Below are 18,803 nucleotides of genomic sequence, written 5' to 3'. Positions count from 1 at the left end.
GGTGATTGGCAAGTTTGTGCGCGGCTTCTTCAGCGAGATCTCCCACTCCATCATGTTCGAGGAGCTGCCGTGCGTGGACCGCATCCTCAAGCTGTGCACGGACATCTTCCTGGTGCGTGAGACTGGCGAGCTGGAGCTGGAGGAGGAGCTCTACTCCAAGCTCATCTTCCTCTACCGCTCGCCAGAGACCATGATCAAGTGGACACGGGAGAAGGACAAGGACTAGGTCTAGCCAAAGCCTCCGAAAAAAAAACAAAAAAGCCAAAACGAGCCAACCTCGCCTGTCCACTGTGCCTGGGGGTCTGGGGGCCCACTAACATCACACCCAGATGGTGCCTTAATCTTTGGAAGAGTTTTTGTACCCCGTCCCTACGTTAAAAGCACAACAGCATGCCAATTTGATATATGTGTGTGATGCTGTATGCACGCCAGGAGAGTGCTACTAAAGGACTTTTGAGAAGGGGGGGCTATTTAACACTGAAGAGTTCCTGGCCGCTAACTCAGTCTCTGTGCTAAACAGACAGTCGTCCCCCAGGGAAGGAGAGACTAGGAGGAGAGGAGAGGAGAGGAGAGGAGAAAAGAGGAGAGGAGAGGGAAGTAGAGGAGGGTGTGTGTGTGTGGGGGGGGGAGGGGTTAGTGGCAGCTCTGTATTCCTGCACAGTGCTGTGCTGTGCTGCACACCTGGTCGGCTAAAGATGGCCAGCTCTGGGCACACGTGGTCCAGCAGGCTTCTCGTTTATCGTCACCCCCCCCCCCCCTTTCCTCCTCCCTCAGGACCGCAGGCCTGGCTGCTCCCGCTTCCCTTGCTAATCTCCCATGTGTCGGACGGGCAGATGGGGAGCCGATCTGTCCAAGTGTCCGTTTGTGTGAATGGATGAGACGAGCCGCCAGAAACAGGCCACAACAGGCCAATGACTGGATCAGTCTCTCTCTCTCTCTCTCAACAGACTGCTGGGAGATGTCAGGCACAGACAAGCTGAGCAATGAAAGGACCTTTTCTTTGCGAATGGAAACACTAACATCATAACACCAGACGTCTTTATATTTCTACAACACAAAACTGTTTACAAAAAAGTAGTGGGATGGAAGTTAACTGTTACATATACTTGTAACTGCTTATAGATTTAAACTGACAATGGTAAGACGTCAGACTACAAAGACTTGAATTTTTCACTCCTCACAAAGGGCTTGTTTCACAGATGACGCATTCAAATCTGTTGAAAATGAGTAATTATACAGAGCAGGATAGACTGGAATAGATTTTTGGGCCATGACAATGGCCTCTGGAAAACTGTCATGCTGGAATACATTCATACACTTTATTTCTAGGTAAATGTTTTTATGATCACTACTACTGTGTTAAATGTTGTACAATGACTGTAATTATTCAAATTGTTGCAGTATGGACCAGCTGGACACTAACTTAAACTTTTGAGGACGTCCACCCACCACACGTATACTTTTGCCTGACATTACTCCTATTTCCTGAAAGTGGCCTTGCTTGCTTTGTTGTCTCGTTGCCATGCAGACGTTTACAGGGTTCTTTCTAAAGGGAAATTATGTGGCATTTCCACATCTGTGACTTAAAATGCAAAGAACATCAGAGAAAGATAAATATTGCACATCTGCAAATAAATAACAACAATCATTTATAAATGTCTTGAGTTTTATTTCATTCATCACGATCCAGGCACATAGGAGCAGCAGTAACATTGTTTTTATGCTCATCGTTCATTTAAAAATGTACACCACTGAAAGCATAATTAAGCAATAAATAATGTTTTGGATATGCTGCCAGACTGACAGCCTCTGTTTTTAAAACTGGCAAATGTAAGGGTACATAAAAATGATTCTGGTGATTATTTAAAAAACAGTCTGAACGCAGCAGAGTATTTTGGTGATGTGATATTCTTGGCTGAGTCATCTTCAGCACAGCTGCTCGTCGTCTCCATCTTCATCTTCATCCAGCAGAAACTCACTGATCTCCTTCCTCATCTCCAGTCTAGACAAAAGCCCAAATCACAGTGTGCTTAGTTCTTAGCCCCTCGTGGCATGGCAGAGAGAACAAACAAACACTCCATGACTAACCAAACCAGAGAGCCATTCCTGTCATTCAAAGCTTCAATTTAATCTGCTTTGTCATGTATTTGCTTCACTAAACCATTAGCAGTGCACAATATGTTGACAGTACAGGTAAAAAAAAAAAACATAATTTACAAAGAATTATTCAGCTACAGAAGATGGCTGATGCTCCTGAATACTGCGTGTCACACCCAGTGAACACTTACAGGGATAAACTAATTAGAGAGAAGCAAAAGTTTTTTCCTTATTAGTCTGTAGTTTTCCAGTGTTAGAATAAGGCTCTACTTTTGCTGTGTAAATAATGCTCCAGTCTCCCACTGTTAGAATAAGGCTGTAGTGTTCCAGTGTTAAATAAGGCTGTAGTGTTCCAGTGTTAAATAAGGCTGTAGTGTTCCAGTGTTAGAATAAGGCTGTAGTGTAGTGTTCCAGTGTTAGAATAAGGCTGTAGTGTAGTGTTCCAGTGTTAAATAAGGCTGTAGTGTTCCAGTGTTAGAATAAGGCTGTAGTGTAGTGTTCCAGTGTTAGAATAAGGCTGTAGTGTAGTGTTCCAGTGTTAAATAAGGCTGTAGTGTTCCAGTGTTAGAATAAGGCTGTAGTGTAGTGTTCCAGTGTTAGAATAAGGCTGTAGTGTAGTGTTCCAGTGTTAAATAAGGCTGTAGTGTAGTGTTCCAGTGTTAAATAAGGCTGTAGTGTCCCAGTGTTAAATAAGGCTGTAGTGTAGTGTTCCAGTGTTAAATAAGGCTGTAGTGTAGTGTTCCAGTGTTAAATAAGGCTGTAGTGTCCCAGTGTTAAATAAGGCTGTAGTGTCCCAGTGTTAAATAAGGCTGTAGTGTAGTGTTCCAGTGTTAAATAAGGCTGTAGTGTCCCAGTGTTAAATAAGGCTGTAGTGTCCCAGTGTTAAATAAGGCTGTAGTGTCCCAGTGTTAAATAAGGCTGTAGTGTTCCAGTGTTAAATAAGGCTGTAGTGTAGTGTTCCAGTGTTAAATAAGGCTGTAGTGTCCCAGTGTTAAATAAGGCTGTAGTGTTCCAGTGTTAAATAAGGCTGTAGTGTAGTGTTCCAGTGTTAAATAAGGCTGTAGTGTCCCAGTGTTAAATAAGGCTGTAGTGTCCCAGTGTTAAATAAGGCTGTAGTGTTCCAGTGTTAAATAAGGCTGTAGTGTTCCAGTGTTAAATAAGGCTGTAGTGTCCCAGTGTTAAATAAGGCTGTAGTGTAGTGTTCCAGTGTTAAATAAGGCTGTAGTGTAGTGTTCCAGTGTTAAATAAGGCTGTAGTGTTCCAGTGTTAAATAAGGCTGTAGTGTCCCAGTGTTAAATAAGGCTGTAGTGTCCCAGTGTTAAATAAGGCTGTAGTGTTCCAGTGTTAAATAAGGCTGTAGTGTAGTGTTCCAGTGTTAAATAAGGCTGTAGTGTCCCAGTGTTAAATAAGGCTGTAGTGTCCCAGTGTTAAATAAGGCTGTAGTGTTCCAGTGTTAAATAAGGCTGTCGGTTTCCTGTGTTCGATTGAGGCTCCACCGGGATGCTCAACTCACCTCCTCTTTCGCCTCTCTGCTTCACTCCCTATATATGAGGGCAGTGTGTCTACTGAGGTCTGTTCAGAGCACAAAACAACACTCATCAAATGTGAGACTCTGGAAATGATCATCTTATAAGCAGCTTGCTTTAGCAACTAAAAGACTTTAGTTAAGATACCGGTAATAGACAAATATAAAAGCATATCATTGACGTCTTTGCCAGCTTTCTGGTCCAGTGTCTTACCATGTCTTTGATGGTCAGCCTACAGCTGTAACACAAGAGACTCTTCAGATCACTGTTCACAGGCAGCCTGCAAAACATCCATCAAAAGCAGGACATCAGCAACATTATATAATTCACTCTATTATTAGTGTTATTTTGCCACTCCTGGTCTACACTCTCTAAGACTTTGAGAATATTTTCTTCCAGTGTGCTTGTCATATGAGTGCGGTGGGTATTTAGTTGTGCTTTTGCAAGCTAACCCATTGTATCTCCACAGTCCCTGGCACAGACACTACCAAGGCTCTCCTGCAGTGACATTCAACACTGACATGACATACGTGTATTCTCACTGAGCAATCATTTCATCTCTACACTAAATTATTAAATTACAGATAAGGTTATACAAAGGCTTAGACCTGAGTTTATTCAGCGTCTTTGATTTCCTCACCTCACACTGGAGCTAGAACAGCAGCAGCCTCCTCTTCCTCCTCCTCCTCCTCCACAGCATCCGTCCCCGGAGCCTCCGGCTGAGGAGGAGCAGCTCTGGCCTGCGGACCCCGAGTCTGAGCCCAGCGCAGGGGCAGGAGCAGGAGCAGGGGTGCTGGAGCCTGCTGCCTTTATCCCCTGGGAGAGCCTCTCAGACAGGAGCGTGGCGCTGAAGGCAGAGGCCTCCTCTGAGTCGCAGGGAAGAGAAGGGAAGGGAAGATAAGAGCGGAAAGGATTAGTCAAAGCAGGAGGGATGGCCGGGGGGGGGGGGGGGGTTGCAGCGGTGCCAGCTTACTGTCGGTTGTAATTAATGGTGGAGACTATCTCCTGTGCTATTAAATATACAATCCACAGAACACTGGCACATACCGACGGCGGTGTCAAGGGCACAGAGACACAGAAGGCACTTGCTGGCTGGATCGGCGTCGCTCGTCTGGACAGAACGAGCGGTCTGGAGTTTCTCACTCGTCCTTGAGACAAACAACAGTGTGAGACGCACACAGACGCACACATACGCACACACACACACACACAGTCTGTAAAGACCTTTTCACACACTAGCCACCGCTAACAGAGCCACAGAAACAATTGCTTTAAACAAAATTTGTCCCACTAAATTGAACAACTCAAGAAGTCTTCGATCTTATCTTGATAATAATAACAGTATTAAGTATTCTTTAAGCACAGGTTAAGGAATCCATTTACCACAAAAAAACAACAACAGCCTAATAAAACTAAATGTGCTGTGACAGTTTCCCGGGCATTCAACACTGGAAACTCCAATGATGATGATGATCCTGTTAAGCTTTACCAGATGTGTGGGTGTGTGCGCGCGAGTTGATGGCTCTAACCTGTAGATGGTGCTGACCGTGGAGGGGAAATCGGCCTGGAGTTTGGTGACAAAGCTCTCAGTCAGTCTCTGGATGCTGGCTTTATCGGACGTCTGGAGGGGGGAGAGGGGGAGACAGTAGGCAGAGCGCTGAGATGGTCCCCTCACATACACATATGGCTACTGAAGGCCATCACTCTTTGTACTTCTAGAACTGGTGCTGTAAAGTGAGGCCAACGGAGGCTCCATCCACACGATTCTGTTCTTGTGCACACTTTTGTTTTGTTTGTGCCGCTCATTCTCACCACTCTGGCACAGGATGCCATTTCCAGGGTGAGTTTGAAAAAAACTGAAATGGATTAGAATTGATTGCTGTTCCCATTGGCAACAGAGAAATTCCATTACTCCATCAATATGGAGGAGTAAGTCTGAACGCAATAAAGTGATGACTTGTGAGTTTTCTTTAAACTGGGACATAAACAGGATTGAGGAGTGAAAGCAGTAGAAATCCTCAAATGAACTTGAAAGCGATTCTAAATCCGACTGCACCGAATTTTTTCGTTGTCCCTCCGCCAACTCTCACCTTGGTGTCCAGTCCGGGAGTGAAAGTGGAGGGGACGGAGAAGAGCCTGTTGTAGAAGGCGATCTCTTTAGAGGAGTAGTCCCTCATCGGCCGCACGATGACCACATCACCAAAGCGCGAATCTGCAAAGCCCTGTGACCACACAGACAAACGACAGGAGAGAAATGATGAAAGAATAAACATTAGCATGTGGGTGGCATCTAGCAGAGCACTGGCTCATAAGTGCTGAACTGAGTAATGGCAGAAGAGACACAAAGCATGAAGGACAGTGGCAGAGAGACAGCAGGATAACAGGGCAGAGGAAAGGAGGAGAGATTTCTACTCCTCCCTCACTCTGCTTTACGTTCTCTGCCTTTTCTATAGTGTGTGTCTATGTGTATGCTTGTGTGTGTGTGTGTGTGTGTGTTAGTGTGACAGAGAGCGAGAGAGAGAGAGATTCTAAGAGTGAGTGAGAATGAGAAAGTTAATGCCGAGTGTGTGTGTGTGTGTGTCATCTCTCACCGTGTCCATGGCCAGTGCGGCGCCCCGGCCCAGCGAGATGCTGCTGAGCAGTTTGATGGCCAGCCGGGTGCAGCTCTCCCCCAGCATCACCTTGGAGTAGCCCCTCTGCCGGGCCGTGTGCAGGATCAGGTGATGTCTGGACAACACACAGGAGGCCCAGCCAGGCGGATCAAACACAGCCGACTGCTTTGGCATAGCTCAACTTATGACACAGTCCACGGGCGGCAGCGAATGAGAATTAGCTAGGAGATATCTCCAACACAAAGTATCTCCTCTTTTCTGATTAGTGAGGGAAAAACATTCACTTCTAACATTATAACTGTGTAGATGAAAGAGTGAGGGGGAAAAACCATGTTGGAAACGGACAGAAAATCCATGCCAGACAGACCTCTCCCCTCACAACACCTCACGTCACTTCCACTACTATTAAGGTCTAGCACCTTCCTGAGCCATCGACCCAAAAACAGAATGGACTGCCCTTATCAGCCCCCGCGGCTTATGGGTGACTCAGAAGAGATGAGAGAGGAAAAGAAAAGAAAGGGGAAAGAGAGAGAGAGAGAGAAATAGAGTTGAAAGAGAGAGGGAGAGAAATAGAGTTGAAAGAGAGAGAGAGAGAAATAGAGTTGAAAGAGAGAGAGAGAGAAATAGAGTTGAAAGAGAGAGGGAGGGAGGAGGAGAAAGTGACCAAGAAGAAAGCACGTTTGAGTGCTTCTGCGAGGATAAAAAAGGGAGATTGACACTGATGAGTGACAACTGTTTCGCTGTGACTCGACGGCGTTCTCCTCTCCTCTCCTCTCCTCTCCTCTCCTCTCCTCTCCTCTCCTCTAGTGGCAAGTGCAGGAGCAGACAGGGCTGCAGGAGCAGACAGGGCTGCAGGAGTGTCGATTATTACTCCTCTCCTCTCCTCTCCTCTCCTCCCCCCTCCTCTCCTCTCCTCTCCCCTCTTCTCCTCTCCTCCCCTCTCCTCTCCTCCCCTCTCCTCTCCTCTCCTCTCCTCTCCTCCCCCCTCTTCTCCTCCCCCCTCTTCTCCTCTCTCCTCTCCTCTTCTCTAGTGGCAAGTGCAGGAGCAGACAGGGCTGCAGGAGTGTTGATTATTACTCCTCTCCTCTCCTCCCCCCTCCTCTCCTCTCCTCCCCCCTCCTCTCCTCTCCCATCCTCTCCTCTCCCATCCTCTCCTCTCCTCTCCTCTAGTGGCAAGTGCAGGAGCAGACAGGGCTGCAGGAGTGTTGATTATTACTCATCCCTCACAGTGGTGCGCGGAGGAGTGAAGCACGAGCCGAGAGTAGAAAAGGCAAATGTAGGAGTTGACCATGACTCCACGACTTACTACACTTCCCCATCTCTGGAAAGAGTACTGCTTCTCGGGGACAGTAAACATAAACACTATGTATTCCAAAACCAGATCATTCATAACTGAACTGGAAATGAATGTAAACAAGTTATCAAGCACAAGTGTCCCAGCGAAGTGAATGCGAAAGTTACCGGAGAGTCTGTAAGAGGTCCTCCCTGGCGGTCAGTGTCTTCACAGAGGCAAAGAGTCTCTCTAGGGCCTGACTTTGGTCAGCAGGGGGAATACATGATGATGGCTGACCATCGTGTGTTCGCAGTTGAGCCACAGCATCTGCCAGTGAGGAGTCTGGTTCCTGGGTTCTGAGTCCAACAGAGTCTCCTCCATTCTGGATGAACTGGTCCACTGCAGTCTTGTAGCTGGACGCGGAGCTTTCTGAAATGGCCGACACAGCTTCCAGGACTGAGGTGGGAAGTGTGAAGACCTAAGGCAGAGAGAGCGGGCATCACACTATGGCTTCTTCTAGCACATTCACTATTCAGTGCAAACCAGTTTCAGCACAAAAATACATCCTCATTTACAGCACTGCTGCAGTTGTACAACCATAATACTTCTTCTACCTTAGTAAATACCCTGCTTAATCACACTTCCAAGCAAACAGTTCTCTCTGGGACAAATATTTATGTTGCACATATCTAGCACTGGGTGTTACATGTTCTTTGAGTTCATAGATTAAGAATAACTGTTACACAAATTGAACTTTTTTTTTCATGGACCAAAAATATTCACCGTTCATCTCCTGTTACTATTGAAATGTTGATGCTTTTTACAGATGTTTCTTTACAGAGGGCCAAGTAGGATGGGAAACTAACACAAGAGGAGACTATATTTAGATACTTTAGAGAGGATAATCAAGACAAAGCATCTTTAGCAAAAGGAACAAATAAATAAAACACTAAAGATGCCAGTTGAGACGTTCAAGCAACAATGGACTGGCTGATGCAACGGTCTGAAACAGGAACTGCAGCACCAGCTCACGTTCAAAAATAAATAGGATGAAACAAATGGGACACTGCATCAGAGACCGAGCTGATCAAAGCTCTGACAAACATTAAGAGCAATAATGTCTCTCAGCGCTCCAAACAGCTCTAATTATAGAGTGGGGGGGGGGGGGGCCCACCCACCAGCTTGCTCACTGGCTGCGACTCCACGCAGCTCAGGCAATCTGACAGCTCACCTCCTCCAAGGCGACGACGTGGTAAGGGAAGCCGGTTGTCTGAAAGAGGTGCTCCAGCTGCGTGACTGCCCGTTGACGCTCGTCCAGACTCTGCCCGCTGGCACCCCCCTCTGCCAAAGAAGGGCCAAGAGAGTGTCAGTCAGCAACACCACAAAGCGGAGTTGCCAGCTCCAAGCGACTAGAAAAGGAGCGCGAGGCTCCTACTCACTGAGGGAGGATTTAAGAATCAGTCAAATCCCCAATCTTTGACTTGCTGATAGGTAGGTTGTGGGATAGTTAAAAACGACTACCTTAGTGACATTTTAAACTGCAATAGTTACTTCATTCACAGCATGACTAAACAAGCTAAACATGCTACATTTGTAATGCAGTCTCCCAGCATCTTCAAACGCACGCCCACAACCATTTTCTTGCATTCAAAATATTTGGAATGCTAGTGTCTAAACATTTCAATACTTTAACTCAGTATATGACTGGTGAATGCCGCTATACAGTCACAAGTCAGGTAAGCAAGACCAGCTGTTAATTACATATACACTATAACAAAATTAAATCAGATCACATACAATGTTTTTTTCAAGTTGGATTTTACACTCTGCTTCTGTCTAAAGTTTGCATACTTTATATATTAAAAATGGCATCAAATAATATTGGCATCAAATTCATGCTTATGCAGAGAGACTGAAACATCTCATCTCTTCTGTAAGCAGGTGACTCACCATCCACGTAGATAAGTCCAGGTACAAATCGCAATTTCTTGTGAGCATCTCGACTTAAACCCTGAAAGACACAAAATGGAACTTAGGGTGGCAAATGAACATATGACAATCCCTTTCTTCTCTGTTTGGGCAGGTTTCCTGTGAACATATATACCTCTTGGACTTGGGCTAACATGGAACTTGATGCCAATCCACCGGACACAGCCAGGAGAACCTTTAGGAGAAGAATGGCATGTTTCAACCAGGCAATGTAGGCTACTGACATCCAATTTAGGTATAGGCTTTCAACTCACCCTTTCGCCAGGAAAGATTACACGGTTTTTACCCAGCATGGCACGAAACTTGTGTATGAAGTACTCCTTAAAACAACCCCTAAAGAAAGACATACAACGCATAAGTTAGCAAAACCTGACAATAACTTTTTCATATAATGTAAAGAGTCAAGATAAAAATGATATAATGGATAACACTTGTTATTCAATTTAGAATGTAGGTTACAAACATCAAACTTGCTACACTAAATGCACTGAACTAAGTCCAAGGTTACCTGCAAAATGCATCTCCGGCTCTAATAATCAGCACTGCCGTGCCTTCTTTACACTTCATACACTTCCTTGAGACCCTGAATAAACAGGGGGAAATGCATATGGAGACGACTGTCATTTAATACCAACGTTACACAAGGGGTGATATCATATCTGTAGAGATTTGGGGTTAAAAAGCTCATTGTCAAGTTGATGCCTGGTATCCATAGTGGCACAGATAAGCCTTCAACGGAGACTTGACGGAATAAATCATTTGGGGGCATTCGTGTAGAGAACCAGCTGATTAATACATGGATCAAGGCAATAGAAATACTACGAGCACAATTGATAATTGACTGCTTACCCTGGCAGGGATCTACTCTCCAGTAAAGCATTGTATTCCTCATCAACCTGACACATGGTGTCTAATGAAGCCGTCCAACAATGATCTGTTAACGTTACATAAAAACGAGTCGCTAGAGAATATCTAGAGCGCCAACAATGGAACTTAACGTCAACGTTAGTGGTATCTTAACTTTAAACGTCGGCAGGAGGGCAGCAGTTGCTAGCGACGTTAGCTAATATTGGTGTAAGTTCGCATCTTGTAGGCAAATAACGTCTCACTGTTCCGTAAACTCGCTGTAAGTTTTCTGGAAAATGTCGCAACTTAATGTTAACAGTCTTAAGTGAACGGTAACACATAGAGACATCTATAACATGTGATTTCAGTCAACAGAAGCTTTCTAGTTACTACCAAACGAAGAATCCATTTGCTCGAAACACGACATGTGAGGAACTCAGCTGTCCATTTTTGATGACGTAATGTTGTCATTCGGAACCTCAGTCGCGCAAGAACATCTGTGTTTTTTGGGGTTACAGTGGTTGCTCGTAATAAGACTGAACGAGAACGAAACGTTTTCGTGCACACCTTCGCATGTATTTTATACGTTTGTTTGTTATTGCAACAAACAGACGTTGCTTTGTTGAAAAATGGATATACTCTAGCGCCACCTGGCGATTTTGTAAAGCTCTTGGCGCAAAGGCCTGTGGGAATGTAGTTGTTTTATGTCAGGAAGGCTTTCGTTGAAACTGTGCTTGAACTACAAGACCCACAGAATCTGACGGCCGAAGCTAATTGAAACGGTTTTGTTAAAGCTGTCTTGTAATGTTTACTTCTTTCGCGTTTCGGCGTGTCCTCTCCACTGAGCGCTACAGCTTGCCTGATAGAACAGATGCAGCAGTTTCCGACGTGTGACAAAACCTTTTTTCACTCGAACACTTGGTTCAACATACGGATTTATATTATTGGTTGAGAGTTCAGTCGATGCATCGCAGTTTCTACACTCAAGTGTAGCCGTAATCGAGAGCGAAGTGCCAACAGAGATCCGCTTTCATGATGGCGATGTTCCGCAGTTTTGTGTCGGCTGCCCAGCTTAGACAGCATCACCATCAGCATCAGCAACAGAACGGGGCAGCTGCAGCCGCACCTGGGGAAAGCGTTGAGAGCCAATTCTCTTGTCCAATTTGCTTGGAGGTCTATCATAAACCTGTCAGCATTGCGAGCTGCGCACACACGTGAGTACTGTTAGCAGCTTCCTGACAGTTATTGTTTGCATCCTTGGGGTAACATTAGCGGAAGGCCAGTTCCTTTGTTGTTTTTAAACAAAGTAATTCTAATGTTATCAAATATTTTATGTAATTGTCACACTTGATGTGCTGCCGTGTTGCGAACTAGTCTACATTACTGCCCACATAACATTTTTGTTTTGTCTTTAATATATCCGTAGTGTTGTGGCTTGTCAAGAGAGCCTAGCCTATTGACTGTAGTCTGTAATGTCCTACAGTATAATAACATCTGTAGCATGTATCTCGTGACCCTGAAGAGTAGGCTATAGGCTACCATACTATGTAGGCTATCACTGCACATCCTTTATGGTAGGCTACAGAGAAACAAACGAAGGTATGATGGAACATTCAGTATTTGACAGCATATATGTGGTCAACACAGAGAGCCTACATTCATTCAAGCTATTGTTTTGTCAAGTTGTATATCAGGGCTTGCTGCCCCAGCTAGAGCTAATGTAGGTTTTATCCACACATTTATTTGTAACAATTTTACACTACAAATGTTAGGCTAGGCTGTGTTGAAAATGATAGCCTATTCAAGAGATGCATATTTGAATGATTATTTTTTCCTTGCAAAATGATATATATTCTTAAAGAGTGAGTCAAAAGCAGAGTGTATGCAGAATGTAGGCTCGGTGGCGAACGAGAACAAAGCGAGCTAGATGTGCAAACTGGTGTTCTACAAAGGCAGCGTAGCCTACGGAGTGGTGGCGGCGTTAAAGAGGAACTGTGACAAAACATTGGACAGTCGGTTGTCAAACACGGCTCCCAAGACAAAGGGAAACAGTGACAGCGAGCGCTGCGCCGCTTTGTTTTGTTCTTGTGAAACACTCTTAGTGCCGGAGACAGGGTGGTCTGTCAAGTTCAAGCAACCGTATGCTACGTGGGCTGGACAGAGGCGAAGGCAGAAGGGTGCCTGGTGACATGAAATTGTCGTGTTTTTACTGAGTAGGCTACGGCAGCAAAACGCTTCACGCAAGGATCTTAATTATTCATGATTCTTTCACCTCTGTATTATTGGATCGAATCGATTTTTGCCACTGACATGAGGGTAATCTTCTTGTAATCAGCCTTATTTGTTGACCTCAACCAAGTTGTTATTCATTATCAACAGACATCAGAAAAGGGGTGAACTCCAGGGTAGCGATAAAGTCAAATTTGCATTTTCTGTGAGAAAAAAATAAAAACATTTTGTGAGATGGAAACTAGGTGCCGATTGGATGTCTTTGTGTATTATGCCCACAATCCTCTCTGCTCCATTGACCTCTATTTTCATGGGCAATGAAAAGGCTTTGTGGAGTCTGAGACTGGCTGGTAGACTACTATGTTGGTGCTTACCCAAGAGTCCCCTTTTGGTCATGATTTTCTGTCTGAGCACCAATCTTACACTTGTATACCTCTATGGCTGTATAAAATCGCAAATTGAACTAATGCAATAGCTAATTGCAGAGGCTGCAATTAATTGTGTCATATGATCTATGATTTTTATATTCATATCATCCTCCCTGTTTGACAGTGAAGCTCACCGAATAGGAGTGCTGTGCTTCTCATGCACTTGGCATGCTCACCAATTAGAAGTGAAAGTGAAATTTGGAATATTGATCTGAAGCTTGACTTTCACAATTATATCACAAATCAAATTGTAATTGCAATAGCTGTCAGAATGAGCTATTTTCCCCACATTCCGCAGCCCTAGCCTATATGGGAATAAAATACCATTAACTCCTCTAACCCATTACCAATTAAAACCAACACCAACAAAATGCCAACATAGCTGTTACTTATTGTCAGAGCTGCCTCGTAACCAAAGTAACCAAAAATCCATCAGGCCAAGGAAATAGAGATCAGAAGAAATGACTTGTGACATTTTGATAGTGTGTTTGTTTTGAAAATAATCTGCTTTCAATAATTGGTAAGAGTATGAGCCATGTGTTCAGTATTGATATCCTCCCTCTCGAGTACAGGAGTGTTTTGTAAAGAGACAAAGCTTTCCCTACAGTGCCTTTGATGTTACATGACCTATTAAGAAGGAATTATTCCTCTTTAATAATGACGCCTCTGCCTCAGCCTTTGATGTACACAAAAGAATATGCTTCATCCATTCATCTTATTAAACACGACTGAAACTGGTGGGGCAAAACAGAAACTACACCACCTCTTGAGTTGTGTGTTGTTGTCACCCAGAACACATCCCATAGTTGGTGTGATAAAAATAATTATTGTGTCATATTTTAAACACATACTTGGTATCTACTAAAGCCATGTTCACAACCCGAGTTAATTTTGTGTGTGCATTTACTTCTAGTCTTCTAGTCTTACTAGTCTTTTTATATTATTTTGGAAGATTATTTTAGCATGTGTTTTTCATGTGAACTAGCTATCGAGGTAGGAAAAGGGAAGGGCGTGTTTATGTGTGTGTGTGTGTTTTTGTAAACCTGTGATGGGACTCACAGCACGGCTTCTCTGTTTCCATATTTTGGCTTGTTTGCTTTCCACAGCACGTAGCCAGTCCCCCCCAGCTCACAGCACATGCGCACTGGGGCTAAGGAAGCCCAGTCTTAACGCCGGCCGACTTGCTTTTAACATCACGTGCACATCAGGAATGCACTCTCCAGCAAGATTATTATGTCATGCTCACTGCTCACCCATGGTAGATGGAGCCTGCCATGTATAGAAATTATCCTGCAGCCAGCAAGCTCACCCAAGTCCATTCTCTCTCCCAGATGTCACTTAAGGACATGTGTGTGTATGCCAGATATTTATAGAAATGACCAGTGGGGAAGGAAGTGAAGCTTTGTTGCAGCATCCCAGCTAATGGTCTCTGCTGTCGAGCCCACCAACGTTAAAGGTTATATGGAAGGCTCTGGCTATAGGGATGTGAGGGGCTGGCTTCTGTGTTGCTTCTGTTTTTGTTTTTTATTTGCCCGGGAAACTGAAAAGATGTAATCACAATCAGCAGTACATGCAATGTGAATCCCCGCAGTACTTGTGCCACGTTTGTTTCATTGCTGTTGATTTTATTGGAGTCTCCATGCAAAGCCACCAAGCAGTAGAGGGGATTAGGTGTGATTTCAAAAAGCTTGCATGCTGTGATGCTTTTATCTCTGAGGATCATGATGTAAATGGCTCCGCCACGCAGGAGCAGTGACCGTTGCGTTGCCTTATTCCACATGACTGTTGCATTGCCTTATTCCACATGACTGTTGCGTTGCCTTATTCCACATGACTGTTGCGTTGCCTTATTCCACATGACTGTTGCGTTGCCTTATTCCACATGACTGTTGCGTTGCCTTATTCCACAATAGCAGTATGGATATGAATACTTGCTATTTTGGATCAGGGCTAAATACTCAAATCGTTTTTTGGTAACCTTTGACCTACTGTAAATTCTGAGCTCACAGGGAGCTTCCAAAGGGGGAATCCCCCCAAACCCATTCCTCTTTAATTACAGGAAGCTGTAAATGACAAGCTATTGTCCCTCCCTATCCTCCTCATCTAGACGTATTGTAGTCAGGCCTACTCGTCCGTGGTTTTAGGGCAACCTGCTCCTGTTACCTCTCACAGACATGCACTAATCCTAATCCTGCCCAACTCTCAAGCCACCATCTGGTTTCATCCAACACAGCAGAGGCCGAGGCTATTGCACTGAGGGGAATTTGCTCATTTACTCAAGGCTAGTGCGCATTAATAGTTTTAGCAGAGTGCATTTAATCACATCGACTATGTGCTAATTGAGAGATTTGGAGTCTATGACATGTTTTAGGTAGGTTTTAGTTTTATTTTTACCTCCCAGTTCTGGAAAATTAAAAAAAGAAAATCAATGCATTTGATGGACAGCAGCATTACACTTAATTCAGCTCCAAATTCCCAGTTGCTAGTGTATGAGCTGGAAAGCAGTTTAATTTCAGTAGCGAAGTCATCTGTCTCATTGGTGTTTTATACCAAGGTCCTGAGCAATTATTTAAAACCCTCCAGCGGACATCTGTCCTGTGAGCCAGGTGACCACGACCAGTCTGCATCATGCTTTGAGGTGCAGGTCCACTGTGAGCATGGTGGAGAAAGTGAGGTTGGTAGGCCTGTACCAAGAACAGTAAAATCTCCGGCCCACCCCCCCCTCGTCTCCTCTGCCTCTGGTTTAATGGTGGAGCACCTCACTGACATCACGGAGGCCCTCAAGGTAACACAGTGTTCTGCATCTCTGTTCGAGCTGGTGTGTGTGAGCCCTTCTACTCTCCTGGCTACAGGGACTCACACACACTCTCTCTCTCTCTCTCTCTCTCTCTCTCTCTATTTCTATCTGTTCTATCTAATGATATTCTCTGCTCTACTTGTGTGCTCGTGCTGTGCAGGGACATGTGCAGGTACTGTACCCATGCGTGTGCATGTATAGGCAGTTTGCGTCATCCTGAAATGGGCCCTGCATTAGAGCATGGGAGCGGAATTGAGTGGATGGAACGGAAATCCGAGCTGCAAGAGGAAAAAAACATGCTCTAGAATTGCCCCATGCCACACTGATTTCCACTAATATGAGACTTATAAAAAGATGGATTCTGTCAGCCTATCATTTGTGGCTGCCATTGCCAGCAAAGTAATGAAGAGGAATAGCTTCATGTGCAATCAGACTCCACTCTGCACCATGCTATACCAAGTCTGTATGGAATAATACACATGATTTGTAATGGTTAACTGTAATGGTTTTAAAATATCCTAAACATATTTGGGCTAATGATGTCCGTTTGTCTTGCTACATTACAATTCTTCCAACTGGTCCATTTTTGGTGTAAATATATCAAATCACTGTCATGGTTTAAACACATGAAATCTTTCAAGTCATGCTCACTGTTTTGGCTGTGCTAGCGTTTCATCTTCATTTGGCAGCAGTGGTTATTAGCTCTGACTTGCATTAAATAATTATAAACAACGAGGCTAGACAACAACCTGGGCGGTTCCGTCTGGTCTTGTGAGTGCAGCTGAAGTCGCCCGGTCTGGACTGTGCTCTCTCCAGCTTTCCTCGGTAGAATCTGGACTGCTCAAGCTGCTCTCTGCTCACGTGTTTTCCTGAAGTGCTACGTGTCCATGTGCTGTGCAGCTGTAGCATAAAGGGGTTAATTTTTGCATGTGTGCTCCCTAGTGACTATTCAGTTGCTCTTCTAGGTTAAATTTACTCTACCTCAATTTTCACAGAAAGCATGTCACTTCCTAGTCTGTAATTGTTGCATGAGACTGTGAATGCATCTTCTGAATGCACCAGTTCTAGCACATCACTTTCCACATTAGGGAGCACGTTAGCATTCAGGCATGAAATAATGGACCAGGAAGTCCTCAGATGCCCTCGGTTCTATTTTTGTCTGTACCAAAACAGCAGCAGGCAACTGTATGCTATTCTAAGTAATCTCTGAGAGCCTCCTCGTTTTTAAAGAACAACAGACTAATTTAATGGATTTTTCCATTACATCACTGGGGTAAGCAGTCTTCTGGAACAGTGCAACTGACAGAAGAAGGACTTCAGTGCTCTAGTGGTGTCACCAAAAGAATTCAAGTGGAATTTGGCCTCTATAGTTCCATGTAATCTGCCCATTCAGTTATTCAGTGTTGTAACAAATTACAAACTGTGAATACCATTGCAGTAAGCGAGGGGGTGGGGGTAAAGGAGGAAGAGGATCAAGACAACCCTTGAGAAAGAGTTGGAGAGAGACAGTTTTGAGACTGAGCAGAGATGGAACAAAGCCTGCGAGAGAAGGAACCGAGAGGTGAGAGTGCAACAAAATACACAATGAAATGTTTGTGGATGGGCCACAGTCCAGCAGCGCTTCACAGTAAGGCACGGTATCAGGGGAGGACCGATGGTGGACTGGCCTTCTCTGTCCGTTCTATGTCCATATCGCTTACAGAGAGAGAGAAAGAGAGAGAGAGAGACCCAATCAATATTTAATGTCTCTGCTCCTCTTTGTGAGGTGAAAAAAGAGAATCCCTTCAGAGTGCTGGAGAATTTCCTGAATAGCTGGACCAACAGGTCTTCAAGCACTCTCTTAATTTGGCGCTTGCTAAACACTCTTGCTGGTGAAAGAGCTGGCGCTCAGCTGCCAAGGCCTTTGATGCAGCTCGAAAAGGCACAGGATTGCTGGCAAGGTCTTCAGACAAATATCCATTCATGCATTAAAAATGAAAACCTGAGGTGGTCATTAATTATAGTCACATTAATTTGTGTCCCCCCGGTGGCACAGCAGGCAGGTACAGATTTGTGTCTGCGTAACTGTTTTGGGCTGTTTGAATGGGTTTCTCCTGCAAGACCACAGCAGACCTCCTGGAAAGTGCTGGACAGTTGATTTGTGTGGGGATCCTGGTTGAACTGACTGCAGTATAAGTCAGAGATGCACAAATTGGCTGTTTACTCACAAATATTTGATCGATGTGTGGGAAGGCAAGTCCTTTTAAGGGCCTCTCAGGCCTTGCTTTCCTGTTGTGACGGCACCGTTCTCCTTTCCAGGACCAGGGCAAAATGCATGACAGCGTTGAGACGCATTCGTTTGGGACGCAAGCAGGAAGGAAGGGAGGGAGAGTGGATGGAGCGACAGACTCAGAGGCAAGAGACCAACGCTCTGTGACTCTGGGGCAGGATGTTGGCCTGCAATGCTTTCCAAACGTACAGCCCAACATTTTTAACTTAGCCCATGCTAAAAGACTTCTCCCAGACACGAAGACTGCTGTGCTAGGCTCTGTTCAATGCAGCTCATGATGTTACAAACCATTTGTTTTCATGTAGCACACACAAACCAGTTCAACACTAGTTTATGTCTTTTTCATTTTTAACATGAGTGAATGAAATAAGGTCTTGGATCTCTCCTCTAAGTCACTGGCCTTGATTACTCAAACTGAGCTGTTTGTCCTATCAAATCCTAGGGGGGTTCTTTTTTATATTTCAATCTCAGTCAACTGAGACTGGAGTTTGATTACACTAGTACTATACTGTGTTTTGGTATCAAAATACAGCGTGGGAATTCAGTCTAATTTTACAAGATGCTGGAATGAATTGGACTGTTTTTCTTGACCTTTTCAGTGCACTGACTGTTGTCTGTGTTTGTCTTGTTCTCACACTTGTGGGAGGGGATGTGCGCTTGATAGCTTTTGCAATGTCTTCTCACCCTCGGAACTCAGAGGAAATGTTTCAAAACAAGGTCATCTGCAACAGACCAGA

At 44.6% G+C, this 18,803-nt stretch overlaps 3 protein-coding genes across 6 annotated transcripts in view; 2 read left to right on the top strand and 1 right to left on the bottom strand.

The window, feature by feature from the left end:
• The window catches only part of piezo1 (piezo-type mechanosensitive ion channel component 1), an 82,657-nt gene extending 81,001 nt beyond the window's left edge, over nucleotides 1-1,656 (top strand). For all 3 annotated transcript variants that reach the window (XM_042060728.1, XM_042060727.1, XM_042060726.1), the window contains one exon: nucleotides 1-1,656. This exon is cut by the window's left edge and continues 30 nt beyond it. In XM_042060728.1, coding sequence (XP_041916662.1) covers nucleotides 1-226 — 226 coding nt within the window. In that variant the 3' untranslated portion in view covers nucleotides 227-1,656.
• ctu2 (cytosolic thiouridylase subunit 2 homolog (S. pombe)) lies at nucleotides 1,653-10,869 on the bottom strand. Its single transcript, XM_042060730.1, has 15 exons — nucleotides 10,347-10,869; nucleotides 10,006-10,080; nucleotides 9,752-9,830; nucleotides 9,613-9,672; nucleotides 9,459-9,519; nucleotides 8,740-8,849; nucleotides 7,697-7,986; nucleotides 6,215-6,350; nucleotides 5,714-5,845; nucleotides 5,153-5,244; nucleotides 4,671-4,771; nucleotides 4,264-4,489; nucleotides 3,837-3,903; nucleotides 3,611-3,669; nucleotides 1,653-2,002 (listed from the first exon to the last, which is right to left on the bottom strand). The coding sequence occupies exons 1-15, from the start codon at nucleotides 10,400-10,402 to the stop codon at nucleotides 1,927-1,929; spliced, it is 1,620 nt and encodes a 539-aa protein (XP_041916664.1). The 5' UTR covers nucleotides 10,403-10,869; the 3' UTR covers nucleotides 1,653-1,926.
• Nucleotides 10,870-11,117: 248 nt separating this feature from the next.
• Nucleotides 11,118-18,803, top strand: part of LOC121681844 (E3 ubiquitin-protein ligase RNF166) — a 33,049-nt gene continuing 25,363 nt past the window's right edge. For both annotated transcript variants that reach the window (XM_042061791.1, XM_042061790.1), the window contains exon 1: nucleotides 11,118-11,557. In XM_042061791.1, the coding sequence (XP_041917725.1) occupies nucleotides 11,376-11,557 (182 nt within the window). In that variant the 5' untranslated portion in view covers nucleotides 11,118-11,375. The remainder of the gene's footprint in view (nucleotides 11,558-18,803) is intronic.

The sequence above is a fragment of the Alosa sapidissima genome, chromosome 14 (assembly GCF_018492685.1).
Source record: "Alosa sapidissima isolate fAloSap1 chromosome 14, fAloSap1.pri, whole genome shotgun sequence".
Classification (NCBI taxonomy): Eukaryota; Metazoa; Chordata; class Actinopteri; order Clupeiformes; family Clupeidae; genus Alosa; species Alosa sapidissima.
This window is presented reverse-complemented; position numbering and strand designations above follow the sequence as displayed.

Coding starts and splice junctions, on each gene's coding strand:
- ctu2 (XM_042060730.1), bottom strand. CDS start 10,402: ATGTGTCAGGTTGATGAGGAATACAATGCTTTACTGGAGAGTAGATCC. Junction 9,673..9,751: donor TAATCTTTCCTGGCGAAAGG/GTGAGTTGAAAG, acceptor CTTCTCCTAAAG/GTTCTCCTGGCTGTGTCCGG. Junction 3,670..3,836: donor GGCTGACCATCAAAGACATG/GTAAGACACTGG, acceptor TGCTCTGAACAG/ACCTCAGTAGACACACTGCC.